At 49.8% G+C, this 23,197-nt stretch overlaps 3 protein-coding genes across 3 annotated transcripts; all 3 read left to right on the forward strand.

The window, feature by feature from the left end:
* The first annotated feature begins 136 nt into the window (after window positions 1-136).
* On the forward strand, window positions 137-2,424 carry LOC125539473 (nudix hydrolase 8-like). The gene is made up of 9 exons (XM_048702931.1): window positions 137-412; window positions 502-779; window positions 908-973; window positions 1,090-1,227; window positions 1,329-1,406; window positions 1,495-1,545; window positions 1,629-1,663; window positions 1,759-1,867; window positions 1,986-2,424. Exons 1-9 carry the CDS (start codon window positions 289-291, stop codon window positions 2,190-2,192), a joined length of 1,086 nt encoding a protein of 361 aa, XP_048558888.1. The 5' UTR covers window positions 137-288; the 3' UTR covers window positions 2,193-2,424.
* Window positions 2,425-6,016: 3,592 nt separating this feature from the next.
* On the forward strand, window positions 6,017-8,099 carry LOC125539474 (protein NRT1/ PTR FAMILY 8.2-like). The gene is made up of 2 exons (XM_048702932.1): window positions 6,017-6,358; window positions 6,439-8,099. The coding sequence occupies exons 1-2, from the start codon at window positions 6,244-6,246 to the stop codon at window positions 8,076-8,078; spliced, it is 1,755 nt and encodes a 584-aa protein (XP_048558889.1). The 5' UTR covers window positions 6,017-6,243; the 3' UTR covers window positions 8,079-8,099.
* A 12,012-nt stretch (window positions 8,100-20,111) lies between these two features.
* Window positions 20,112-23,071, forward strand: LOC125539477 (deSI-like protein At4g17486). The gene is made up of 4 exons (XM_048702934.1): window positions 20,112-20,415; window positions 21,298-21,585; window positions 21,667-21,747; window positions 22,496-23,071. The coding sequence occupies exons 1-4, from the start codon at window positions 20,292-20,294 to the stop codon at window positions 22,633-22,635; spliced, it is 633 nt and encodes a 210-aa protein (XP_048558891.1). The 5' UTR covers window positions 20,112-20,291; the 3' UTR covers window positions 22,636-23,071.
* The last annotated feature ends 126 nt before the right edge of the window (window positions 23,072-23,197 follow it).

Genomic DNA, 23,197 nt, shown 5'->3' on the forward strand with positions numbered 1-23,197 from the left:
GCGGTAACTCTGAGCCGGCGCGCGGGATCTTGGCCCGCTCCGGCGCGCGAATATCCCCATGCCATCGGCGTGGCCCCTTATCCCCGTGACACCGACGTGGGCGTGGCCCGAGATTTTTATAAGCTCCTCGGCCGCTCTGTGGAGCTCAGCCATTCGCCCCCGGACATCGCGAGGCGCGCACGCCGTATCAGTTCATACCTCAACGGTAGCATCGCTCGTGATAGCACTGCAACTTGGGTAGCACTTTGTCTAGAGGTAAGGGATTAGTCCAGACACCACTTGTGAGCGATGGAGAGCTGCAGCTTGGTCGACACGGCCGGCGCCGCCGCTCTCTGCTCCACGCCGGGCGGGCGCCGCCGCGGCCGCGCCGGCAGCGCCGCGAGGTTCTTCAACTGCCCCGGCTCCTCCAGAGGTACGGGCTCCTGTCTGTCACTCCGTCGGTCACTGGCGCCTATCTGAATCGCGTGAGCTCACTCGCTGTGTTTCGTTGCTGTTGTGCAGAGCACGGGGTGAGCGCGTCCTACTCCATCGGCCGGATGCTGAGCGGGGTGAGGTCGGCGGCGCGGAGGAAGCTGTTCAGGAGCGAGCCCGAGTGGATGGGCGTCAACTGGCCCGACTCCACCGGCCACCATTGGTGGACGACTCTCGAGAACAACTTCGTGCTGGAGGCCTCCGAGGACGAGTACAGCGGGGTCGTCGTCGACGCCGACAGGCTGCCGGCCGACGGGGCCGCCTTCGCCCGGTCGCTCGCGGCGTCCCTCTCCTACTGGCAGTCCGTGGTACGTGCACAGATCGAGAGGGAGAAAATGGGGGTTTGAAATACTCCAGTTCAGTAATTTATGAAATGTATCAGCAACTGACTGTCACTTGGTTCAGTTATTTACATGTGCTGTGATTCCTTTTGCAGGGAAAGAAAGGGGTGTGGCTGAAACTGCCTGTGGATCGATCTGAGTTTGTTCCCATAGCAGTCAAGGTACGAATACTATTACTAACTACCGTCGTCACTGAAATCAGTCTGTCTGAACTTAGATACAAAATCAGTAGTTCACTGAACTGAAACTGATGCTATGTCCCTAAATCTGTGTGCAGGAAGGATTCAAGTACCACCACGCGGAGGAGGCCTACTTGATGCTGACGTACTGGATCCCCGACGAGCCGTCTCTGCTCCCAGCGAACGCTTCTCATCAGGTCGGCGTCGGGGGCTTCGTGATCAATGATCAAATGGAGGTAGCTCTCGCGCGCACAGTGCTAGTAATAGTTTTGATCTGAAAGGATAATGACTGAATAAATTCGTGGGACTAATGGCATTTCCATGAACAATCGGACAGGTCCTAGTGGTGCAAGAGAAGTACCGCGGCTGGGCGTTGGATGGTGTCTGGAAACTCCCCACGGGGTTCATTCAGGAGGTAAGAACGCACTGAAGATCATCGGCGATGCAACCATGGTACGCGATGTGTGTCGCTGTTACTGAAGCAATTGTTCTTCCTCTTGCAGTCAGAAGAAATATACACGGGAGCCATCAGAGAGGTCCAGGAAGAAACAGGGGTAAGAAAGAAACCGAGCACTTGGATAGACTTTCTCGTGAGGATTGGTTCTGAACGGTATTGTTCTTGTGGTGCTCTGTGCAGGTTGACACTGAATTCGTGGATGTGGTTGCCTTCAGGTAAACACTCGTCCACCTCAGCGCAGTAACTCTGAAACTGTTGAGATACCCTGAATGTTGTCTCACTCACCACTGAAACCGTAAAACAATGACAGGCACGCGCACAACGTGGCGTTTCAGAAGTCGGACCTGTTCTTCATCTGCATGCTGAGGCCTCTGTCGAGCGCGATCAAGATCGACGAAACGGAGATTCAGGCAGCAAAGGTACGTCATCACCATCTTCAAAACTACACCTGAAAATCGACTCCCATGGTAGTAGAAACTTCGGTTCAGAGTATTCTGCTTTGCTGAAGCTTCTGTAATCTGGCTCTGTGTGGTGCAGTGGATGCCGCTGGAGGAGTTCGTGAAGCAGCCCTTCATCCAGGAGGACCACATGTTCCAGAAGATCATGGACATCTGCATCCAGCGGCTGAGGAAGTGCTACTGCGGCCTCACGGCGCACAACGTCGTCTCCAAGTTCGACGGCCGGCAGTCCACCCTCTACTACAACGTGGGCGAGCCCGAGGATGTCAACTGCGACGCTGCCTGACGGCTCGCCGGATTCTTTTTCTTTGCTCTGCGACCGCCGAGGCGTTGTGTGGTGCAAAGTTGTAGCATTAAGGAGGCAACTGGATTGGCCTCTGTACATACGTGTAGAAGACTGTAATTAGACATGGGCGGGACGAGTAATTTGTACTACTATTCGCGTCAGTGTACCGGTGGTGGCAGTTATCTAGAAGAAATGGCAGGGATCTGGAAGATATATTTTTCTTTCAGTTTCAGTGTACTGTGCAGTATTGTTAGAGAAAGTTCAGCTTCAAAGTATCCTTCACGAAGATGCAGAGGGTAGGGGTACGAAGTTTTTTTTTCGAGAAAAACTTACAATCCAGATTTTAAATAATAAAAATTGCATACAATTTTTCTGAGCCCAGGCTCAGCTTCACCGGCCCTGACGAGAAAAATCAAAATAAATATTAAAATAATCAAAAAAATTGGGGTAGATAATTTGATGCGTGAGGTTCGATCTATTTTTTAAATTATTTAGACATCTAGGGTCTGTAAAAATATTTACTACTCACACGAATCGATTTGTCTTTTTTGCCGAGAGCTGCTCAGATGTCTAAATAATTTAAAAAATAAAGCAAACCTCATGCATCAAATATTCATTTTAATTTATTTTTTCTTGACCGGATGCAGATGAGCGATCGAAACACCGCACCCGGCAAAGAGCATATTCCCATCTTGCCATCTAACCTCGACCCACTAGGAGGAAACAACCATGTTTATAAGATTGCAGTGTCTGCTAATCTCGGAAGATCATGTTTCTCCCAACTCCTCTACTCCTTCTGTTCACTTTCTTAAGTCGTTCAAGACAGCCGAAACTGAACTATTTTGGGTGTTGTTTTAAATTTAAAAATGTTTTACAAAAGTGAACGGAAAGAGTAATTGCGTTGATTTTCTTCCAGCTCCTGGGGCCGTGGCAACGCACAACCCAATCTACCGAACCGATACAAAGCGAATTGCCCAAATCACAAAACCCATACAAAATGGCAGTGAAAATTCGATCCAAACAAGTCAAGCAATAAAAATTCGATCCAAACAAGTCAAGCAATAAAAAACGACAATAAAGAGGGCAGAAATTTGTGCATGTATAGAGGGATTATATCACCTTCCCTAGTGAGAATTAAGCTACCTATTGAATTGGAGGTTGATTCCCTGGAATTGGTCAAGCTAGTGTAGACCACCAACATCGACAGATCAATTTATGCTTATCTTGTTAGAGAGATTAAGCTAATAATGAGTCTCCCGAAGACTCGTAATGGCCAAACCCTAACTGTCTAGTCTATAAAAATTACAATAGCCTCTACGGACTAAACCCTCCAATTTATATATACACCGGAGGGACTTAGGGTTGTACAGAGGGTTTGTAAGGAAAGAAAATAACATATCCGGACACCAATCTTGCCGTTCACGCATAGGGGAGTCCTACCCTGACACAGGAGGGAAGCCTTCTGCTTGTATCTTGACGCCCCATCAGTCCGGCCCATATCAAATAGCCCGGACACCAGAGGACCCCCTAATTCAGGACTTCCTCAACGCGCCCCAAGTGGTAAGTGACATCCGCAGGCATCACCACCACTGCCACCAAAAGCATAGAGCTTTCACTTGGATCCTCGCCATAGCCACCCGAGGTACAACCAGACCCGGCCCAATATGGAAGAAAGGTCGCATTGCCAACACGGGACCTCCAGATCGAAACGAGAACGAGTGAGCCACCATCGCCAAAGTCATGTCAATGCCAGAATCACTCGCCACCCCTTTCCGTGCTACCCGCATAGTCAAGAGAAGACGGCATCACCCCTTCCCTCGCTACGCCGAGAGCCAAGTGCTGATTTAGAGTTATTGACCGATTTTTCTTAAAATCGGTTATTTGTTTCCAAATTAATGTGATTGATTGATTTAAGGTAAGATTAATTAATTTAAATTTCATAGAGATTGATCGTGATTGATTATTTCACATAAATACATTACTAAATAACTTGCATCGGCATGAAAAGTCTTGATCCGTTTAGATTTCTTTTTGTTGTGTGAGAGGTGACGCGAAAATAAACTGGTGGGGTGGTGGAAAGGAAGACAAAAAAAACAGACGAAAATGGGAAACAAAAAAAATACAATCCTATCAAATGAGACATTAGGAGTAGAGATAATTAACTTACACCTGGTCAAATTCTCCTTAAGCTTTGGATCAGTTGCGTGAATGACATTGAGGGGTCAAGCAAGTTTCTCTAAAAGTATCGAACTTTCAAAACACAAATGGCTTCCAAACCTAAAGATGCAACAAATGACTATGTTATGTACCAAAGAACATTGCCATCAAATTCTCAAGATACTTATAAATGCAATATGTAGTAGTACAACGGCAAAGTTGGGCTCATTTACCTGCTACCTCGGCATCAACGAGCTGGCCCTCCGCATTGCGCTGGAGAAGTCCAAGGTGGACAAGGGGGCAACTTTGGATCTGCCCCGTCGTTGCTCCCACGTCGACGCAACGTAGACGTTGGAACTGGCTCCTCCCGGCCCGCGCGCAGCTCCGTCAGGGTGGCACTGACCCATGTTGTCCCCTTCCCCCGCCAATCGCTGCTCCGCAAGGGAGGCGGAGGGTGCTAGTGCCTGCTCTGCCGGCTCGGGCGCGCACGTGAGGTGCGCGTTGCGAGACGCAGCGGGCAAGGGAGAGGAACACAATGGAGCAATCTGTGCGCTGCCGCCGCGGGTTGCCGACGACGAGGTCGAGCGGCTCCTCACTTTGGTCTATAGCCGGTGGCTGACGATGGCGAAGACGGACGGTCGCCGACTACGGAGGAAGAGCACTAAGACGCTCTGGCTTGCCATTGAGCAGTCAGAGCACGAGGCGGCGGAGGGAACGACGAAGGCGGCTTGGGTGGTGAAGCGTGGCGTCCGTCCGATGAAGGGGCTCATTGTCATCGTCGACTACTCGTCCAACGACGACGACGACTCCTTTGATCACGACTCGAACGATTCACCACTAGCCGCGGGCGCCTATCGCTGCGTCGTCGACCAGAAGGGCAAAGGGCCCGCGAGGAAGTGGTGATCCCGCTCCTCATCCGTTTATATTATTGTTTTTTAGTTGTTTAAGTTTAGAACTTGTCCAGTGATGAACCGTGGTGATCTTTTCGATGATGTAAAGGGGGTTTATATGCATTTTGTTGTCCGTTTGATGCCGATTTCTTTGTCCGTTGTTTAATTACGTTTGCATGCGTAGTATGGATGTGGGGTGTCAGATATGAGCTACGCCTCAGCTGTGCGGGCGAAAATTTGAGATCTGACTGATAACCATCCGTGGACGTGTCCAAACGTGCCGGGGACATATAGGGCGCCTGATTTGGTAATCGTGATGGTAGATGTTCTTTTTTGAACACCAGACAAGCGCTCATAGGCATACACTCACCCTATCCTTATGAGCCGGCATATCGTAGGCGTCTCGTCGTCGACGAAAACGTCTCATCCCACTGAATGCACATCGCCGAAAATCCTAAAATAAATCCAGAAATAAATGCGAGCATCAGGAATTGAACCCTGGTAGGCTAGGGATACCACAGTCTCTCTAACCATGAAACCACAGCTTGGTTCGCGTGACAGTAGATGTTCACAAATAGACAAACGTAGTCGACATCGATTTGCATATATACAGCGCGTATGGATTTTGTTGACTGGCCGAATACAACATGCATGTCCTAGCGTCTATCATGCAGCATACACAACTGGCTCCCCTAAAAAATCCTCTCTGGTGGTACGCGTACATGTGCTTTTCGCGTGAGAGTTTCCGCCGGCGGATCGATAAAAGCTAGCTACTCGGTGACTGTTACCGGTACGGACACACAGTCGTGGTTTATTCCAACAAATTTCATTTGTCAGCATGTGAAGAGGTTTGGACTGGCTGATTTCATCTCTTTTGTACTTTCTCATTTGATCTGGATATATAAACCTTCGATGCCATTCAAAATTTCAAACCATCCTGTTTGTCTTGCCCATTACAAAAGTTGCTCCTCTGAGGTCTGAGCAGCAAAAAGTAGCAGGTGGAAATGGGGGAGGTTGGCGCGGACACGATCTACACCCAAGATGGCACCGTGGACATCAAGGGCAACCAGGCCGTCAAGAGCAGCACCGGCACCTGGCGCGCCTGCCCCTACATCCTCGGTACGTACGTACATACACACGACGACTCCGTTGTTGCCCTGCTCTTTGAGCCAGCCATGGCGTTGATCCATGAATTGCAGCTAACGAATGCTGCGAGCGGCTGGCGTACTACGGCATGAGCGCCAACCTGAGCAACTTCATGCTGGACAACATGGGCATGAACAAGAGCGACGCCGCCAACACCGTCAGCAACTGGACGGGGACCTGCTACGCCGCCCCCCTCATCGGCGCCTTCCTCGCCGACGCCTACCTCGGCCGCTTCTGGACCATCGCCTCCTTCGTGATCATCTACGTCATCGGCCTGGGGCTCCTGACGGTTGCGGCGTCGGTGAAAGGGCTGGTGCCGACGTGCATGGCGCAGGGGGTGTGCGACCCGACGGCGGGGCAGACGGCGGCGGTGTTCGTCGGTCTGTACCTCGTTGCTCTGGGCACCGGCGGGATCAAGCCCTGCGTGTCCTCGTTCGGAGCAGACCAGTTCGACGAGCACGACGAGAGCGAGCGGCGGAGCAAGAGCTCCTTCTTCAACTGGTTCTACTTGTCCATCAACATCGGCGCGCTGGTGGCGTCGTCCGTGCTGGTGAACGTGCAGGTGCGCTACGGCTGGGGCTGGGGCTTCGGCATCCCCGCCGTCGTCATGGCCATCGCCGTCGGCAGCTTCTTCGTCGGCACGCCGCTCTACCGCCACCAGCGCCCCGGCGGCAGCCCGCTCACCCGCATCGCGCAGGTGCTCGTCGCGGCCACGCGCAAGCTGAGCGTCCCCGTCGACGGGTCGGCGCTGCACGAGACGACGGACAGGGACTCCGGCATCGAGGGGAGCCGCAAGCTGGAGCACACCGAGCAGTTCAGGTTCCTCGACAAGGCGGCCGTGGAGACGCCGGCGGACAGGACGGCGACGGCGCCGTCGGCGTGGAGGCTGTGCACGGTGACGCAGGTGGAGGAGCTCAAGAGCGTGGTGCGGCTGCTGCCCATCTGGGCGAGCGGCATCGTCTTCGCGGCGGTGTACGGGCAGATGAACACCGTGTTCGTGTTCCAGGGAAACACCCTCGACAAGCGCATGGGCGCCCACTTCTCCATCCCCTCCGCCTCGCTCTCCACCTTCGACACCCTCAGCGTCATCTTCTGGGTGCCCGTGTACGACCGCCTCCTCGTCCCGGCCGTCCGCTCCGTCACCGGCCACCCGCGCGGCTTCACGCAGCTCCAGCGCATGGGTGTCGGCCTCGTCGTCTCGATCTTCTCCATGGTCGCCGCCGGCGTGCTCGAGGTTTTCCGCCTCCGCGCGGTCGCGCGGCTGGGGCTGTACGGGGAGGACGACATCGTGCCCATCTCCATCTTCTGGCAGGTGCCGCAGTACTTCATCGTCGGCGCCGCCGAGGTGTTCGTCTTCGTGGGGCAGCTGGACTTCTTCTACGACCAGGCGCCGGACGCCATGAGGAGCATGTGCATGGCGCTGTCGCTGACGGCGGTAGCGCTGGGAAGCTACGTGAGCACGCTGCTGGTGACGGTGGTGAAGAAGGTGACGACGAGGGGTGGAGGACAAGGGTGGATCCCGGACAAGAACCTCAACGTCGGCCACCTCGACTACTTCTTCTGGCTGATGACCGTGCTCAGCGTTGTCAACTTTGTTGTCTACCTGCCCATCGCCAACTGGTACGCCTACAAGAGGACCGCCGAAGCCGGAGACAACCCGGAGGCCAATGAAGGAGGTGATGATGACCAGTGAGTGAACCTCAACGGCTAAACCTGAATGTGTGTGCTTGAACCAGGAGACAGAACAAAATAGGGGAACGTTGGGCCGGTCGCACGATAGCCACCCGATCTATTCATGTTTAGCCGTTCGATTTGGCCCCTTCTGTGTCGTCTTCTACCTCGCGAGAAAAGAAATTAGGGGAATCCACACGCTCCCCCGCATGCACACCTCCACTCCCCCTCCTCGTCGTTGTTGTGGCCGTACCTGACGAGCTCCGGTGAGGTCCTGCCAACGTGGCTGCCAGGATTGCGTCACGTCCGCCATTGATTCCAGCGCGATTCACCATGGATGCAACTCTGAAAACAAATCAAATCGATCAATTTCAGCTCCCGGGCGCCATGCTTGCAGCATCCTAGCGCAACCCCGCCTTCGGCTTGCCGCAGTCTTCGGTTTGCACTGCCGTGTCCAGCCAAAAAAGAGATCTAGAAAAGGCAACAACTTCTCAGGTTGAAGCAAAATCGTTATAAGGTTCCAACAAAAAGAGACATCGGTTCCAGCAAAAAATCACCCTCAGCAGGAGAGAACTCCAGTGATTGGTTGTAGCAAAAAAAAGTTGCTAGTTCCGGCAAAAATATACACTGTTTCCAGCAAAATAACTCAGCAAGGAGACTCTCATTTGTTCGATTGTATAGCAAACAAAAGAATGATTGTAGCGAAAAGAAAAGCTAGTCCCAGCGAAAACATACACTAGTACGAGCAAAAACTCTGTCATCGGCTGTCCAGCGAATCACATGGCGACGGTAGGAAAAACTGATGCCAGTTCCAGCAAATAAATGGCGGGTTGCAGCAAAAGAGGTCGCCTCGCAGCCCGCCCGTCCGTCTCCACGACGCGAAGAGTTTCGCCGGTTGAAGCAGCGGGGGGCACCGGTTTCAGCTCTGGGATGCCCGGTTGTATCAAAACGAGGCGCCTGTTCCAGCTCGCCAGCATACTGGTTCCAGCAACGGTGGGCCCTGTGGGTTGCAACTCCGCCACCAGTGGTTGAAGCTCCGATGGCAGCAATACAACAGCTTGAAGGAAGGAGGCCATGGAGCCGAGAGATGCGGCAAAGGTGGAAGAGGGAGCGCAGAGCGTGGGCGCAGTGGAGTTGTGTGGCAAAAAACGAGCGATGAAGAGATAAGGACGGGAAAAGAGAAAAGAAAAGAAGAAGTTCGTGGGTCTTGTAAGTTCACATGCCACAGCGATGACCGGCCGAAGATTCGGCCGGCCTATAGACTTCCACGAAATAGACAGTTCAAAGCAAGCATTAAAAGCATCGCCGCAGGTTACAAATTTGGGCCCTCAAAACTGAGCGGGCCTCAAAATTTATCATTTGCAACCACATACCTTATTTTCAAAACATCTATTACATGCGGCGATTTCTTAACAAAAATCTATTACATGCAGCGCCATGCATGATGATCCTCTCGTCCATCTTAGGCTGGCTGGGCTGTCAAAACACACCGAAAATTGCTCATAATTAGATTTTTTGCACCGTATTAGTTCCACCTCGCCGCATGACGAGTTAGTATGAATCTTCTATGTTTATCACACGGAAGATCCATTATCAGGGTCTATCTCCCTCACAAGGGAAATATTCATGTCCGCATTGCTTTTTATGAATCACAATTTGTCGGAAAAAAATGATTTACGAAATAGAGGTATCAACGTACATGAACGAGATGAACTTGGCATTAGTTAATGAAATGCAGTCGAGTGTCAAGTTATCTCGTCCACGCAGCGAGAATTGATAGACCAACACAACAACAGAGAAGCTTGCCGTTATGCGCCGGCGCGGCTATTTAAGCTGGTCGGTGTCTGCCTCGCCCAACGATGTGGGACTAGTATTTGGGTGCACCGATGAGAGATGACGGAGCTTCTGTCGCTGCAGGTGGAACCGCTACGACCTGCATCGGGGTCGGTGGGCGCGCCCAGGCAGAGTAAGTATAAAAATATAAAATTTATACACGAATACATACATGAATCATATAAGATTTATAAATAAAGATTATATTATAGAAATCTGAGCAGAGTAAGTATAGAAAATATAAAAATGGCAGTCAGCTTCTCCCCACTTGTAATTGGGCTAGGGGCCGACACGAATTGCCCCCTCATCATCTGGGTTACAAGTTCGCGCCACCGAACTCGTCGAGCACTCTGCTAAGCTTGAATATATATATAAACTGGTCGTAGTGCTAGTAATGCTCCGAGGTGGGACTATCCCAGCGTCGAAGGCTTGAGAGAGCACATTTCCAGTGCTACCGGGCCTGAACATGGGCCACCGTCGAAAGATTCTTCCCTGACCTTCCTCCGAGCACCGGACGAAACCCCTTCTCCCGCCCCCTTCCGGCGAGATGTGCATCTCGACGGCGACCCCTCCCCTTTCCCTGCGGCGGTGACTCCCCTCCTTCCTCTCCCTGGATCCTCCACGTGCTAGGGTTTACAGGACCTGTGGCCTCTAACCCTCCTTCCACTCCGCTTCTCTGTCACGGTGGATCTTAATTACTAGAACCAACAGCCAAGAACCAGCGGCGGCGGCAAGAAGAGGTCTCTGCTCCTAGATTTCGCACTTCCGCAAGCTGCAGGTGAGAGCAAACGGCCCATGTCTCCTCTGCTCCCTAAACCACAACTGGACTTTTAACTGAAATTCACCTTCAAGCGCCATGTTTTTTGGCATATTTTTCAGTGTTTCTTCACCTATTAGTACTGCAGTAATATGTTATTAAAGTAACCACGAGAGTTATCATGTAGTAGTTCATCATGGTCATGATAGAAAGCTCATGGTCATAGAATGATTCAGCAATGTGTAAAAGGAGAATTTGATTATCCATATTGTAGAACATTTCAATCTGAAGAAAAGGAAGAGAGATATCACCTTCTTTGTTTGGGTGAGCATTGTGCTGTGTGCTCCTGTAGCTCCGACCAGAAGGAGAAGTTGGTTTGTGTTTGAGTTGATGGTCTTAATTTGGTGCTGGCTTGCTTGCCTTGCCTTGACCAGGAAGAGATCATCCCTTCTTATCCCTAATCAACTGTATATTATAATGACGTATTCTTTTCTATCTGCTGTATTTAGAGTAAATTTTGGGGTGACGATCGGGTCTGCACCATGGGGAGGATTTTGTGCATGACGATTCAGAGTCGACGATCGTCATGGCGCGGCACGATGGCGCAAACACCAATGAGGCCATCCGGCAGCACCTTGGAGCCGACATAGTTGTGTGCAACAGAGGTGAATTCGCAGTGGCGAAAGCGAGCACCACCTCAGCAACGCCGGTTGTGCGGGCCTCCTCGGGGCAAGGCCGCTCGAGATGTCATTGTGGAGCAGTCAGGCTGGATCTAGGTCCGAGTGCCCGTTTGCGGCTAGCATATGGCGCGCGGGGAGGATCCCGACACCGTGGTTCCGGCTTGCTTCAAGCATGGACGGGTCCATCTCTCTTCACAACCAACTAGATCTTGCACACACTTCCCGTGGAGGATGTCAATTGCACAGGTTCTGCGATGTTATTCTTCGGCAAGCAAGTTCACATAGAGGACGCTGGATCAGCGGCCCCGGAGTCGTGGTGGATGTTGTAGTTTAGTTCGCACCATTGTGGAGTAGCAGCATCCAGATCCGTGCTGCTTCATGGGCGGCCCCCCGACGGCTGTGGCGGTGGTCTAAGGTGAAAAGATGTCCCAACCTTCCACTAGCGTCACTGCGGCTTGGTCTGGAGTATTGGTTGGCGCAACCATGTAAGATCCGTTTTCAAGGTGGTGACTGAAGCACCACCTCATTCCGCGGTGAAAACTCTTGTTCTGACCTTTATTAGTCGGACTCGATAGCGACAACCTTGTGTCCTTACCTTGTTGAAGGCATTCTTTATTTGACGATGTGCTTATCTTCATTGATTGTCCTTGATTACCATGCAGAAAGATCCTTATCCATGTTGTCTCTGGCTCGACGGTGCAATGGCAACGTGAGGGCAGGTATCTCTTCTTAAAGGCGTTGCTGTGAAATAAGTAAACGTAGTCATATGTGTTTAATTCACATCTTTTAATCATTCTGTCATAGTTTACTATGCTATGTGGTATGCTTGTTGATGACCTTGGCCTTACTGTCTTGCATCAACCTCAATAACAATGGATGTATGCATCACAATGATAAAGAGACCAAGGGGATAAACCTCATTTTCAAACAAAAAGGCAAACGGCATCATCTAATATACAAACAGAAAGATCTGTTACCTCAAATTGGAGTACTCCCTGCATATGAGTTTGCAAGTCATGCATAGAATTTTAGTTCTTTAATGGGTTACTAGTATAAATGGAAAAACTTATAAAAAAAATTCAGAGTACACATTATAGTTATAGTTATTATTTGTCATGCATGTCTTGCTTCTTTTTCCTATTTCCCACTTAAAAAATTCTGAAATATTCAACAATTTTCCTATAGGTTTGGGGTTTTGAACACTTTAATTTTTAAATAATTTTCCCTTGTCTGTTACTTTCTTGTAATTCTTGTGTTGATTGAGTTTGCTGTCGTGCCAAAACACCATAATGTCATTCATTAAACCCCCTTGGAGTCGAGCAAGGGACAAAATCTGGCAAGTTTTGCTGCCGTTTTCAAGTTTAGCAACCAAGACTAAATTTAACTAATATTTGAACGATTATAATAATAGATTTTTTTTCATCTGTTTATTCCGTTGACTAATAGTTGAGTACTCATAGAACATCGCAAGATCCAGCATCCAAATCATCTGATGTTCACATGGCAAGAACAACATGGCCACATTAGACTGCACTAAGACTATAGTAATACTCCACCAAAACAGCAACGATAGAGCGAGATGATGGTGGGAAGCTACCACCGTTGGCAAGGGCATGCATGCAGGTGGGCGGCTACTCGTCGGGCGACCGAGCAGCAAGCAGGCGCTTATCAGAAGGTCTCTTTCTTGATACCACGCTCGGCGGAGGGAACCACAACGTCTTCCGTGACGATCCCCATCACCATGGTGATATCGCACCTCACGCTGAAAGCGTCATCCTTCAGGTAAAGTGAATTCTCCAGTTCTGCCTTAGTGACGAAGAGCTTGGAAACGGATGGCTCTCGTTTTCCGGAGAATGTCCAGCACGGACGTATTTCCCGGACGTAGCGGGGCACTGGGTGGCCTTCTTCGTCAAGCAAGCTGATCTTGTACTCTGCCCTGACTTCGCCGGCCTCGCTGGGATCAAGACAGAGTACGATGGATATACAGTTATCATAGGCTGTTGTGTTGTAATGACTGTCGGGGTAGTATCGCAGGCACCAGCGATGGCCTCCGACTAGGAACGACCTCGACGTGATGAATTTGCCGGCTCCGAGTCCCTTGGTGCGGGAGTAGCCGTCGATCTTGAGGACGTGCGACCCGGACGCGGCCTTGGCGACGATGGCCGACGCGGACATGGACGGCGCTACCGCCACGCCGCCGCTGGCACCGTGGGAGGACGCGCGCGAGTTGGACATGGAGTGTATAGCAGGTTACAGCAATGAGAGAGAGAGAGAGAGAGAGAGAGAGAGAGAGAGAGAGAGGAGAAGACTAGCCTGCGCTCGTGAGCAACGGCGGAGCTATGTAGAGACCTGAGGGGGCCGTGGCCCCCCCAGCCCAGATGAAAATAATTTTTTACTAGGTAGTATTAGTAATTCAAGCACAGTAGCACGCTGGCGGTCCTGAGCGGTGGCTTGCGTCGAGCGCGGGCAGAGCGCTATGCCTGCTACAGTGCGCTGCACTTTACACATCTGCAGGCATGCATGTGCTGGAGCTATTCTCTTTGCATGAAACTGGATGCTGTTCTTTTTTCTTGGCAACAGCCACACGGTTCTAACCTATAATCTAGGATTATATAGGTTTAAATCTGGTAGCTAGGTATTTTTAATATGACAAAGTGTGCATTTTTAGAACATAATTAACCAGGTAAGCAAGTGCAACAAGAAAATCAGCTGAAGAGCTGATTTGTAGTACCACTCTTCTTGTAGTTCTTCGTTAGCTCAGAGAATGTCTTTGGAGTTTGAGGGTATATCCATGTAGACAAGTCGTATATTTTGTGTAGTTAGTTCTCTTATAAGTATATATTGCTAACCATACATGTATTTTACGACCAATATGGATAATAGAAGTATAAATTTGCATGGAGGCTACAAGTTTTGTTTGTGGCTGTTGGTTAATTTTTTTTGTCTTTGACCCCCCCCCCCCCAATAGATTCTTGTCAAGCTCCGCCACTGCTCGTGTTTTTTTTGCCCCCCCCCCCCCCAATAGATTCTTGTCAAGCTCCGCCACTGCTCGTGAGGTTCTTATACACGACCATGGCCGCTGCTGCATTTACTCGATCGCACGAGCGTCCAGCGATCGAGATGACGCATACGTGTACTACTCCATCAATTTTGTGTGGCCGGCGCATTCATGCTTTAGCATACGAATCGCCAGCGACGAGGAGGGGAGGAAGCCAAAAGGTTCTTCTAATGAGCGCGGCGTCTCTTCAGTTTTCTTCTGCAATTGGCGCTTTGTTTGGCTCTCGCCGGTGACACTTTTTTCTTTTTTGCGGGACTCTCGCCGACTCTGACCGAGAGAAAAATGACATGAGAATTTCTAAAAAAAAATTGCCGGAACTACTAATTCTCGGTCATCTGAGAATTTCTCAATTTCCCAAACGGCTCGAAACAAATGCAAGCTCGAAACGTTTTCACGAGAGAGGCTCCACGCGGGCTACTAAACCCTACCCACCACTCCATGACCTCCCCCTCTCGCCGCTGCCAGGGTGTGCTGCCGGGTCAAGTCTGTGCGACACCGGCGGCAGCAAGGAGGCTGCTGATCGCGGAGGCCTGCTATGGAGGGTTCGATGGACTGTCGTGGGTCAGCAACGGAGATGTGTGGCCAAGTTGCGGTCTTCGGCAAGCAATGCTCGGTGGCGACATTGGTGTTGCAGCGCGGCGATCTTCAACAAAGACCTGGCCTAGCTAGGTCATCAAAGAAGAGAGCGTCGGCGCATGGTCCTAGACGGCGGTAATCTCGCCATCAATCTCGGACCTCGCATGCAGCAACATGGGTGGTTTTTGTATTTGCTTCTTTAGGGAGTCATCGTGTTTGGTTTGGGCCAGCGAGGCGACGACTTTGCCCCAATGTAGAAATAATGTTCTCCTTGCCCTTTCCCAATTACATTGTTGTGTTTACGCCGATGAAGGGCGTGTGGAGTCATGTCTCCGGCGGGTCCTCTAGGATCTGGTCGGTTTAGGTTTCAAGTGGATCCATATGAATCCGACCGGCTTTCGTGGTCTTTGATATCAGCATTTTCTTCTCCAAGGCGGAGATTTGCTTCCGTGGACCATAGAAGGCGGAATCCCCTAATCTACATCGACAACTTCCCGATCATTGCTTCTACAAGTTTTTGGATTTTAAAAGTTTTGACCCACCATGGAGAAGGCCAGGCAATTGCATTGCATATGATATTTAAGTGAATATGATATACTCTAAGATGTAATGCATTGGGAGTGCCCTAATCTTGTAGGTCCTCGAACAATTGCAAAGCAAACTTGGAGAACAACAAAAGCTTTCTCAACATCATTTCTCACTGGTTTTTGTAATTAAAAAAAATGGTCAATGTTCTATTGTGTATTGGTAATTGTCTTCAGAAAAAGTGGGACAATAAGGATGTATGCCATCGAAGGATGTATGCCATCGAGAAGGTAGTATCACATGTTGTACATGTGATCATCGGTATGTTTTGTACATGATTCATTTTGAATATTAATTGGATATTTTGATGTTATTTAATGAATTATTTTCATTTTTGATGGCTAGCCTACTATTAGTGCTAGAAAAGCATTTTTGTGAATTACACTTTAGGAACTTTCTAAAATAATCTAGAAAAAATCAAGGCTGGTTTTTCAAGCAAATCACGAGGGCCTGCAAAAAGAGTAACCCTAAGAGGGGCGCCAGGTTCGGCGCACCCTACCACCTAGGGTGTGCGTGGCCGTGGCGAGGATACAACACCAGGATGTTGCGAGCCAAGATAGAGACGGGCACGTCAGCTCCGAGTGCATCGAGTCACCCACTCGCGCCTAGGCGCCACCTAGAAAATGTGTCCGCTTAGGAACCAAGGCAACACACTTCCAACACATGACATGGTCCAGCTCAGCTCAACGGAATGAACCAACCTCTAGTCCGGCCTGAGCCATGTAACACTAGCTCGACCAAGTTTGTAAGGTGATCTAGGGCCCTTCCAGGAGGATCTAACACATTCTAGAGTCATCTAGTGATAGGGTTTCCACCTACCCCCTTCTTCCTCAGCCGCGACGGTGGCCAGGAGCTTGTAATCCAAGAAAACCTCTCTCTAGTGATCTTCCCGATCGTCGTCGAGCACTCGAGCAATACAACCACCATAACATGAGTAGGGTGTTTCCTCTTCAGGGAGGGCCTAGACCTTAGTAATTACATGTCTCGTGTGCTACTATCTTGATTTGCCACTCTCCCTCCGAACAAATCTGTCGTCACTCAACGGTGCTGACGGCTAAGAACAACGATAGTTGGCGCACCAGGTAGCGGTTTTATTGTGTGGATCTGGTTGATCTGACCGAGATGGCTTCATCAACTTTCAAGTATGGCGTCTTTGCATCAGGTGGCATCCTCTTCTAAGGTTCTTTATATTTCGTCGTCAATATGAAAGGGGAATCTGGTCCTCGATGTCTCCTTCCCCAAGGGATAGGCTGGCCGCTTGGGGTGCAAGTATTTCATTGCTGACGACTACGGCTAGCTGCACCTATGTGATGAACCACTCAGCAATGTGCCAGGCTCGGCACCCATCCCGCCATCAACGGCAAATCTCGAGAGATGAGGCCACTCAGTGACAGGCCACTCAACACCTCGGCCAAGAGCCAAGGATCACCAGCCACGTCGACGGTGCCACAAACCTGTGAAGTGGCGCCCCTCAAAGAGAAGTCTCAATTGAGTTATGCTTCCTTCACGACCCGTAGCACTGACACGGCACAAGCGAAGTCACTTCCTTCATAGGTACTCCACTAGAGGCCCCCCATGGAGATTCAAGTCGGGGACAACGATGACTCGGATGTCCCTCCAAGGGAAGCATGCATGAGGCCATCTAGTGGCTACCTGATCCATGGCGGCTTGAGCAACCATGAAGACCGACACCACACCAAGCTCACAACATGTGAGGCTTGTGCAAGGGAAACCAGACGCGCGTCACTTCCTAAAGTAGTCAGAGTCCCAATCACTTTCGGTCAACCTATCACCAAAGGCATGTTCCCCAGTCGAGCAAGTTGTCGTTGTCCCTCGACCCCCTCGTCACTGGAGTTCGGTTCACCAAGGCGTTGATGGATAGGGGAAGCAATCTCAACATCCTCTATGTCGACACCTTAGCAGGATGGAGATCCCTCGCCCTCATTTAGGCCCACCGGAACCCTATGGGATCATACTTGGAAAAACATGCCATGTCACTCGGACAGTTCGACCTACTGTTACTTCCAGCATCCCAATCCTATAAGACTGAGACCCTGTATTTCATGGTCATCAGTTTGTCGGGTTCCTTCCATGCCTTCCTAGGATGCCCTTGCTATATGCCAAGTTCATGGCGATGGCCCACTATGATCTACCACCAGTTCAAGATGACAGACTCTAGCAAAGTCATCCACGGTGAATGGCAACATTCAGTACGCCTGTCAGTGGGATCAAGAAAGCATCCAACATGCCGATGTGTTGGTTGTGGTGGCGGAATTTCAAGACGTCGTCACCCCTTTCGGCGCCCCTCTATGCCCTTCGGCTTGAAAAACACGGACGCCACTTACCAGAGATCAAAAGAAACATACAGGTCTATGTCGACAACGTGGTAATCAAAATCCGAAAGGAGGAGTAATTAAGATCCGAAAGAAAGGAGGATATGTGGCAAATCCAGTAGAGACGTTCGCTAACCTCAAAAATTTCCGCATGAAGCTTAACCCTAAGAGGTACGTATTGAGAGTTCCTGTTGAAGAAGTATTCAGCATAGTCTTCTGTAAAGATTGAGACATTTACTAGCCTCAGAAAGTGCATCATGCTGGGCTAACTTTGATGCCTTAAGGCACCTACCTTTGGGTCTATGACAGATGAGCCAGCCACCTGTTAGGCCCACCTGTCATAGACTCAAAGGCACCGAAGCAGCGTCCATTGGATGCACCATCGGAGGAGTAAAGTCTATTTTAAACCTTGAACTCCTAGAGATAGTCTGAATCAAACCCTCAACTTTGAATCCCTGAAATCGGCACCCTATATTCACCAATCCCGGTCAATTTCAACCCTAAACCGACCCTACACTGTTTGTTGCATCGGGAAAAAGACAATCCCAGCTGGAAACAATTGTTTCTGTCGCTGACTCTGTGGGCCTACATGTCATATTCATCTTCCCCACTCCATACATCCGAGCGGTGTGCCGGTTGCCCTCAACGGCCCGATGTCGTCTTCTGTTCCTGGTGTGCACCCTGTCCCGAGAGGATGACCAGCGCAAGGATGACCATTGAACGTCAGCGAGGGCCATCCAAAGTGTCGCCGCGTCCCTCCTTAGCCCACGCATGGTGTCTACCTAGCTGCTCGACAAGCGTCCAGGCATACCCAATACGCCCCCGTACTGAGCTTATCTAATCTCCTCTGTGCTTCTACGACCTGTTGAGCTCAAGGCTCGTCGACCTCGTCATCCCCTCTGTGCCCACCTCCATGGCCCGACCTGGCTTTTGGTCGAGCACCTGGTGTGCATACGGCTTGGCGAGCTGGAGCAGTGTGTGCCCATTGACGCCGATGCGGAGGATGGCGGAAACAACATGACTAGCAACGCAAAGACTCGCTCAGGGCAATAACCTGACGTCGACGGCGGCGGCGCGCAACAGCACGCCCGGCAACCCTCGAGCACCGCCTCGCCCCGCGCACAGGAGGCGTGGACGATGGCGTCGTGCATGTCGGCCGGTCGACGTCGCACGCGCCGCGGAAAAACACCACGCCGGCCTCGCAGTATGTCCGCCCACGCGCCAGTGAAGATCAGTCACAGAAGTGGACACGTTTCTGGCCAGCTGCGTGATCCACAAGCTCCGACAAGTAAATACCGCTGCTTCAAGCCTCAATCCGGAGGATGCACTGGTGGAGGGGGAGGAGTTCGTCTTGGTTCCTGCTGCGCTCTAGGAAGATGACAGCGAGAAGTACCGCCGCCGCTCCCTGCCGAAGATGAGAAGAGAAGGGCGCCAGCAGCATGAGCTTCTCCACCGTCGCACGATGACCGTGCGTCCGTGCCTTGCGGCCAGGTGCAGCGCCGTGTCCCCGGCTCTAGGTTGATTTAATCCGATGAGACGCAAGTACAAAGCTACGCAACTACCGGCCTAATTGATCGTTTCGGCTACATGCGTATGCAAGCACGTGGAATCTTCTCAAGAGAATATGAGGAGGGGATCAATCCATTTGGCTACCTTGAAGAGAACAAGGAAGCAGACGAATCTTACTTGTGGATCCGCATCGTCCGTGAAAGTAGCAGTGAACCCGGTCGGGATCGTGCTTTTTCAGGTGCGCCAAACAGACCTAAGGTCAGGGTTGACCGGGATTAGAAAGTATAGGGTGTCGATTTCAGAGATTTAGTGTTCGAGATTTGATTTCGACGAGCTATACGAATTCAAGATTTAAAATAGACTTCCAGTCCCAGGTGGAACCAGCTTCGCTGGATTGCTGGTAAACGGTGTCGGACGAGGAGCGGCCAAGCCTTCTCTTCCCAGAAGAGTCAAAGCCATCCTTCCTCTTCCCGCTGGGACCCACGAGCCCGACATAGCCCGCCCGTCCCGTGGGCGCGCCTTTGCGGGCAGCGAGTCGTGACTCCCCACTACAATCAGACAGCTCTCTCCATCACCATCCACCAAGCAAGACCGAAGCTTCCTCCACCCGCAGAACATCCCAACTGTATCCATGACAAGGTGGACCCACCCTCCAATTGCCCCACATCACGGCCGCACATCAGCGTTTGCAGCGCGTAACGGAATCATTTAGGCGTGCTACTCTCCTAATAATCCTCGACGTTAACTACGCTTTCCCCTCCCCTCTCCGAGTCCAAAACCAAGCAAAATCGAATCGGAACGGACCAAAATTTTCCCCAGGCACTGATCCGGCGGGTGGACGCTAATGCGGCGCCGTTAGAGGGGTCTGCTGCGCCCGTGGGCTTCGCCGTCACCGGCGGCGGGCATGGAGGTCCAGAACGGCGGCGGCGGCGGCGGCGCGGCGGTGGTCCTCAACGTGTACGACCTGACGCCCATAAACGACTACCTCTACTGGTTCGGCCTCGGCATCTTCCACTCCGGGATCGAAGGTTTTGACTCCCTGCCCACTCTCTCTTCCTGCTTGCTGGAGCTTGATTTGGTTCGTACCTTCGTACTGTACATATATTGTTACTTGCTTTGATGAGCCTGGGGTTATACTGGATACTTGCTACCGTAAGTCGTGGAGGTTACTGCTTTGAAAGAGGCAGGATAACAGGGTACAAGGGAAGAAGTTACGGGTGGTTGCAGATTTGAGGGGTGATGGACTGATCGTGGTCTGAATTTCTGATGACCAGTAATTAGTAAACAAGCAGCTTAAACCAGCTGTCAGGGCAAAGTAGTTTTCAGTTGTATGAGGAAGTTATAGGATGTAGGAGAAACTAAAAATTGAAGAACGGTGATGAATTATAACGATGTATGGGTGTTCTATTGATTGACAGGGTTGGTGGCAAATCCCTCGGCAGAGTTTGTTTGGTGTTGCAGTCATGTTCTTGTTCAAAGAACAGGTGGATACTGATCATAGTTAAAAAAAACGCACCTAGGCTCTAGGCAATAGCAAAACACCTAGCGCTTAATGTGCGCGGCATAATTGCGCTCAAGTGTGTGCTTCAGAAAAGCGCAAGGCAGTGGCAAAACACACAATTAACGCCTAGCGCTTCTTTTAGCTTTGACATTGAGCTAGCATCATAGCTGAATGTTTGCAGCTAATGAAAATGGTAGAGTCCTAGTCATACATGATATGTTCATTGGTAGTGGTCTACATTTTATGGACTGAGGTTGCTAGTTATGTCAAAATATTTACTGTGCATTGGGTTATTGGCTGATGCTTTTATGTGTAGCAGCTTTTTTTTTTTTTCAGACATGCATTTTGTGGATTCTCTGCTAGAGGTGTGAGCTTTAACTCATTGTTTTGTTGTAACTGAAATCTACAGTTCATGGTTTGGAATATGCTTTTGGAGCCCATGATCTCTCAACCAGTGGGGTTTTTGAGGTTGAACCAAAATGTTGCCCTGGCTATGTCTATAGAAGATCGGTATGGATGGGTACAACTGAGATGTCTAGGGCAGAGTTCCGCTCGTTCATTCAAACTCTTGCAGAAAAGTACAATGGGAATACATATCATTTGATTTCAAAGAACTGCAACCATTTTACAGATGATGTCTGTAAGAACATAACCAAAAAACCAGCCCCTGGATGGGTAAATCGGCTAGCAAGAGTGGGTCAGTATTACAAGTTTATGTCTTCTCTTTCTGACTTGCTCGGAGCGATAGGTGACTGATTATATTTTGTGAAATTCTTAGGTTACTTTTTCAATCGCCTCCTACCAAAAAGCATTCAAGTCTCTACTGTTACTCATGGAGCAACCCATCCTGCATTCTCTGGTGAGTCTGCTTCTAGTGCCTGCATTTTGCTTATAATTTGGGAAGACAGCTGTCTTTCATAATTTTGAGTAAATTGCATGCAGTTGTGAGCTACAGCTTGTTGTGTGTTTGTAGTTCTCATTCTAAATGGCCTGTATGCTTCAAAATGTTAACAGCCATAAGAGTGTTATTGTTTGTTGTATGTTTTGAATGATGCGTGCCTCAGAAATCTTCTACTAAGAAATAATAAGAGGGTATTCCGGTCATGTGCAATGCCATCTCCGCAATAAATTTGTTTGGCTCTGTGTTGTATGTTGTCTTCCGCCGCCATCTCCGCAATAAATCTGTTTGGCTTTGTGTTGTACGTTGTCTTCCGCCCTCCCATTTTCCTTCAAAAAACACTCCCCTGTTTGTTTGGTGAGCTTTATTATTCATAGTATGCTTGATCGTATTTACATATTCATCATGAAAAGAGAATGCGTCGTACTGTTTCTCTTGTTAGGGAAAACTTAGATGAAGTAGAGGGAACAACATGAGAAATTCTTGATTTCTACTGATTTGGTACTACACTCTTTTAAGCCACTTCACATTTTCACTGAATGCTGATACTTGTCCAGAATGGAAGAGAGTTTATAGACGGTGTGTCACTTGTTCTAATAGCTAGATTTTCCTTTCAAACTTCTGTATTGACTAATTACTCTCATTTTTCCTCTCTTTCTTACCAAAAAATCTACGTACTAACATTTAGCTGTTTTTGATTATCTGCTAGATGATGATGTGGATTCATCAGGTTCATCCCTTAATGGGGACAGTGATATGGATGACCTGGACCAGCACCTGCTACCAGCCGCAGGCACTGACCTTCAATCTATAGTCATGTCACCAAAGCTATCGAAAGATCTTGTTTGAATTATCCTTCCATTTGGGTTCCCTGCTGCAGTTTAACGGGTCGTACTTCGCCAGCTTGTGTGATATCCAAGTATAGTTGAATGTTGATTGTATTGATTCTTTTCCAACGAGTTTTGCTGTGTACGCATATAGGAATTGTCTGTCTGGTAAAGAAGTGATTTTGCAACTCTTTGTATTTTGCTCAGTTGTTGCATAGTTCTTCAGGCATCAGTATCTTGTGTTCTCGTATGCTGCCAGGCGCAGGCAAATGCTGTCATCCTTCGCTGCAACGGTCTGATGTTTGTGATGAATATCTGAATTGGCAGCATGCCGTGGTCATATTAGCACAAGCTTGAAACCCTGGTCTAGCGCACTGCTTGTACGGCCACAGAATATGCTGTCACAAATGAGTACCATGTAAACTTAAATCAGTATATTGTAATATATTTTTGTTTTTTGGGGGGTTGTCTGCCGTGCCTATTGCTGGCGTTGTAACTGCGCCTGCAGAACTCTCTTTTATACATAATACACTTAGCTTCACTGTATTAGAGAAAATCTAGTGTATGTAGCAGATTGGTTTTTC

Source organism: Triticum urartu, chromosome 2, assembly GCF_003073215.2.
Source record: "Triticum urartu cultivar G1812 chromosome 2, Tu2.1, whole genome shotgun sequence".
NCBI lineage: Eukaryota > Viridiplantae > Streptophyta > Magnoliopsida > Poales > Poaceae > Triticum > Triticum urartu.